The sequence below is a fragment of the Diabrotica undecimpunctata genome, chromosome 7, assembly GCF_040954645.1.
Source record: "Diabrotica undecimpunctata isolate CICGRU chromosome 7, icDiaUnde3, whole genome shotgun sequence".
NCBI classification, from domain to species: Eukaryota; Metazoa; Arthropoda; class Insecta; order Coleoptera; family Chrysomelidae; genus Diabrotica; species Diabrotica undecimpunctata.
The window spans coordinates 85,289,023-85,294,041 of record NC_092809.1 but is presented as its reverse complement, the minus strand read 5'-3'; the positions used below and the strand labels follow the sequence as shown (position 1 = coordinate 85,294,041).

The 5,019-nt window shown below is 30.6% G+C and overlaps 1 protein-coding gene across 1 annotated transcript; it reads left to right on the top strand.

Annotated features, from left to right (window-relative positions):
- The first annotated feature begins 324 nt into the window (after positions 1 to 324).
- On the top strand, positions 325 to 2,880 carry LOC140446837 (uncharacterized). The gene is made up of 3 exons (XM_072539421.1): positions 325 to 608; positions 662 to 799; positions 858 to 2,880. The coding sequence occupies exons 1-3, from the start codon at positions 365 to 367 to the stop codon at positions 1,094 to 1,096; spliced, it is 621 nt and encodes a 206-aa protein (XP_072395522.1). The 5' UTR covers positions 325 to 364; the 3' UTR covers positions 1,097 to 2,880.
- Positions 2,881 to 5,019: the final 2,139 nt, after the last annotated feature.

The following is a 5,019-nucleotide window of genomic DNA, read 5'->3' as shown; positions in this document are numbered from 1 at the left end:
TATGTTGATAAATAACTTTACAAAATGGTGGGCGGGCCAGACAGTTCACTTTGGTTGACAGCACAAAATTCTTCCTTTTGATTGGCCAGACGCAAGTAACGCACTGTAACTGTAAAAGATGAAAGTTGGTCAACTCTTCCGTTGCAGTGCGTTTCACTTATAGTTCGTCCCAAACCCTTCTTTCAGAGGATCGGTTATCGAGAGCTCTCCGTGCCGTAATAGTTACGACGAAGACAGACTGAGGGCGCTGGCACGCATTGTCATTGGCATGGGCGCGAAGAAAAATCGTAACATAACCATTTAAATTATTGCTATTTAAATAAAGCTGTTGTAATCAGGGAACTGCGATTTTCTTTTTTTTAATATGGCTGTTATGTGTAAAATTTGTAAAAAAATTCTCTCCAGTCAATCATGCTTGAATAGACATAATAAAAAAGTTCACAACCAGAAAAAGACTGAAATAATAAGTTACGAGTTAAATGTGTTTAATTCGAAGTGTTTTGAATGTGCAATTTCTTTTAAATTTATTAAGGATTTACGCACACACCTACAGGACAAACACAACGTAGCAATAGAAATGATAGAGATTACCTTTAATGATTCTAAAGGTAAGTATTTGTACAACAAATTGTGTTATTAAAATAATAAAATATATTTTTAGAGTTTGACGATTGGTTGGAGGATATAAATAAAAAAGAAAAAACAGAATATGTTTTGACAAGAGGATGCAAATTGAGGAAAACTGATGATGGCACTGTTAAAATGTATTATTACCACTGTAATAGAAGCTATAAGAAATGTAATGCATAAAACGTTTTGAATAATAAATGTTTTACTAAATACTTTCAATATTACAGGTAACATTATTCAGGATGAGGTCAGAAAAAGGTTGCCAAAGATGCAAGGTTCAGAAAAACTATTGTTTTCTTGCACAAGTCAAATTATATCAAGCCAACTAAATAATGGAAAATGTATAGTTACATATTACAAAAGTCACTACCACCATGACAATGAAATTCGACATTTGCATTTATCAAAAATAGATAAAAACCAAGTTGCAAACAAATTATTAGCAGGAGTATCTGTTTCTAAGTAAGTTACTAGCACATATATTCACCTGACGGTCTGCTGACCATAGGTGTGTAATAGCACATATTTTACATCAGTTATAATTTAAAATATTTTACAGGATACTGGATCAAAATAGAGATCAGATTGTTGAAACTGATGTGCAAAGAATTCATCTATTAACAAAAAAAGATATATACAATATCAAAAATTCTTATGGTATAAGCATATCAGATGATGGTAGAAGAAATGGAAATGATGCTGTCAGTGTGGACATGTGGGTGCAAGAACAACGAAGTTTTGAGGAAAATGCGGTCATATTTTATAAAAAGCAGGGTATTGAACATAATAATCTTGAGCAGAATGATTTCTGTTTAATAATTATGAATAAATCACAGACATATATGTTAGAGAAGTTTGGTGAAAATATAATTGCCATAGATTCAACACATGGTTTAAATGGTTACAACTTTGAACTTACAACATTAATGGTTGTGGACGAATTTGGCGAAGGGTTTCCATGTGCATGTATGTTCACAAACCGACAAGACACATTTATACATAAGCTTTTTTTTGAAAAACTTAGGGATGCTCTAGGACGTATAATTACTCCTAAAACTTTTATGTCTGACATTACGGGGGTATTCTACAACGCTTGGCAGCAAGTAATGGGCAAACCTTATTATCAATTATATTGTGCATGGCACATTGACCGTGCCTGGCAACAAAATTTATCAAAAATATCCAGCAGTGACAAAAAAAAGTGGGTGTATAAAACTCTGAAATATTTGCAATATATTCCAGAGACAGAAGAATTTCAAAGCAGTTTAATTAACACTTTAAATTTATTTTATGAAGATCCAGATACTGTAGAGTTTGCAAAATATTTTAAGAATAATTATAGTACTAATTCCAAACTTTGGGCAGTCTGCTATAGGCGATAATGTGGAATCAATACCAATATGTACCTAGAGTCTATGCACAAGACAATAAAATACTTTTATTTGCAAGGTACAACTGTAAAACGATTAGATAAAGGCTTACATGCGGTTTTAAAATATATTCGAGATAAAGTTGTTGATAGAATAATAAAAAAAACTAAAGGTAAGCATACTAAACGCATTTCTGCAATTGTTTCAAAACATCGTCAAGCAATAACATTATCTTTTGAGGTAAATCAGAATGAAAATGAAACGCTTTTATCAACATTTGGTGATGATAATACTACTTATACTGTTACAAAAGTAAACGACATTCCTTGTTGTGAATTACAGTGCAAATACTGCAGTATATGTGTGCACGTTTACCAATGTTCGTGTGTAGATTACTTTTTAAATAACACAATATGTAAACATATACACTACGTAGGATTACATAATAATAAACCACCGACAGTAAACAAACATGAAAATGAAAGTAGTGAAGAAATTAAAATGCACTTAAACACAATGCAAAACATAAACAATGAAAATTGTAATATTGAAGTTGAATCTATGCAGAAAAAAGTTTTTACTTTGCTAACAAATATATCTGAACAAGTAAGAGAATCTTCAAATGTAAAGGCTTTACAAGAATGTTGCAGCTATTTAAAAAAGGCTTCTTTAATATTAAATGTTGAAGCTAATAATGTGTCGCTGTCGCTATCCGATACTGTTAGATCTGAACCTACAAACAAAAAAATTGAGAAGCAATTGCAGTTTTTCTCTACAAAGAAGAAACAAAAACTTAAAAAAACTTTTGTCAAAAAGCCAAATATGGATGAAAAACAGTTAATTTCGGATGTTTTAAATACACGTCCGTATATTAGCTCAAATGTGGATAACGATCACAAATATTGTAAAAGTACTAATAAATAATTTTTACAACAAAAATTCTTGTTTTAAAATTCCATAAACTGAACTAAAATTCAAGTTTTTCAAAACCTGCTTTATTTTATAGTCAACTTTTCTGTAACTCCCTATAAATTTGTCTCTGTTAAAAACAACTATGAATTTTTTCCTTGTCTTAAAACATGTAAAAGTTAATGAAGAATAACTTTCGCTAAAAATAAAAATAATTAAGTTTCTTAGCACAGTCTCCGTGGACATATTATAAATAATAACCTAATAATTTTTAGAATATACTAATTCCGATGGCTTATAACTTAATATTTTTGTTTTTGAAACAGCGTTCACTTGCAACAAACATTTGAATTTCGCGGTTTTAAGTCAAGATTCCAACCTGTAGCCAATATCACAACCAGCACGGAGAGCTCTCGATAGCCGCTCCTTCTTTCAGTGCGACATAGTTGATCGAATTCTCTCTAACACATTAAGCTAGAAGTGACAGAAAAAAACGTGAGTCTGTGATTATTATACATAGAACTTAGAAAAGTATATCGTAAAGCTAATTCTACTTACGTACGGATGTATAATTGGTTGGAGTTTAGAATACGCTAGTACTATTAGTAAGAAAAATTCTATGCAATGATTTTAATAAAAAAAAAAACAAAAAATTTAATGGAAATTGTTAGTATTCAGTATAATGAATAATAATTTATTTATTTATTAAATAAATAACAACTATAACGCCTCCACTGGCTATCACCACATAACCTAATATTTATAAAACATACACACAGTATAGACAACAAGTTGTTATCCATGATACTATGACTAACAGTATCATGTTGTTATCTATACCAGAGAACAACCCAACACATGGGTTGTTCTCTGTATCATGTGTCTCTGTTATTCTAGGTCTATACTGTGACATACATGTGAATTCTAACCTGAATCTGGAAAGGTGTAATTTTGAAAAAAAGTTTGAATCTTTCTAGCGGTAAATTTAAATATTGGTTGTCTTTATACTTACGAGAGTATATCGCAAAATTAAATATATAATTCACAATTACAGCGTAGAAACAACAGTTTCGATATACAACGTAATATACTACAATTTTTACTGGCTGGGTTAAAGAAATTTCAGACAAGAGTCTTAAGAGATAGAGATAATTAATCTACTTTTATATAACTCTTTATACATAAAATAACTTCTAGAGCATTGGTAAGTCTTTTCCATTACATATTTTTTTCTATATTAGTAAAATTTTGATCAGCTACTGATATGTCACCGCATGGCGGCAAGAAAAAGCCACCTGATCTCCAAGCGATCAATAATGAAAACGATAATATGGATATTTCGAATAATGAAAATAATACAATAATAAATGATAAGTCTGATAATGAGAAAAAAAAATAAATTTAATCAAAGCGACAACAGATACAAGAATAATGCTGTAGGGCCATACTTAGTTGTAGTAGAAGGAATCGAGAAAAAATAGGCAAGTATAATCATTTACAAATAGCAAATGACCTCTTCAATTTAAATTTAAAAGATATCTTGGAGGTTAAAGTCAAAGGTATAAATAAAATTGGTGTTTGTTTCGCAAACAGCGAAGCGGCTAACAATTTTATTAATAACCCTATCAATCTTAAAGATAAATATAAAATATATATTCCATATAATCAAATAACATGTAAGGGCATCATCAGAGATGTTAACCCGTCACTAACCGAAGATCAAATCAAAAAATCATTAATCTCACCCTTCGATGTTATAGGCATCAAAAGACTAAACAAGAAAATTATTAAAGATGATAACTTGGTTGAATATGCTCCTACAGGCACAATACTTATAACTTTTGATGGTAAGATATTGCCAAGAGAAATAAAAATTAGTTATCTTAAATTCAACATTATTCCATATGTGTCGAGAGTCACACAACGTTATAAATGTTTGATATATGGTCATACCAGGACTCTTTGCAGAACTAAACCAAAATGTCATAATTGTGGACAACAGGTGGAAGAAGGTGAATTAGAGTCACATCTAGAGGCAAAATGCCTAACGATGTGTATATATTGTAAGAGTCCTGAGCATAACTCAGTTAATAAAAAGTGTCCTGAATAT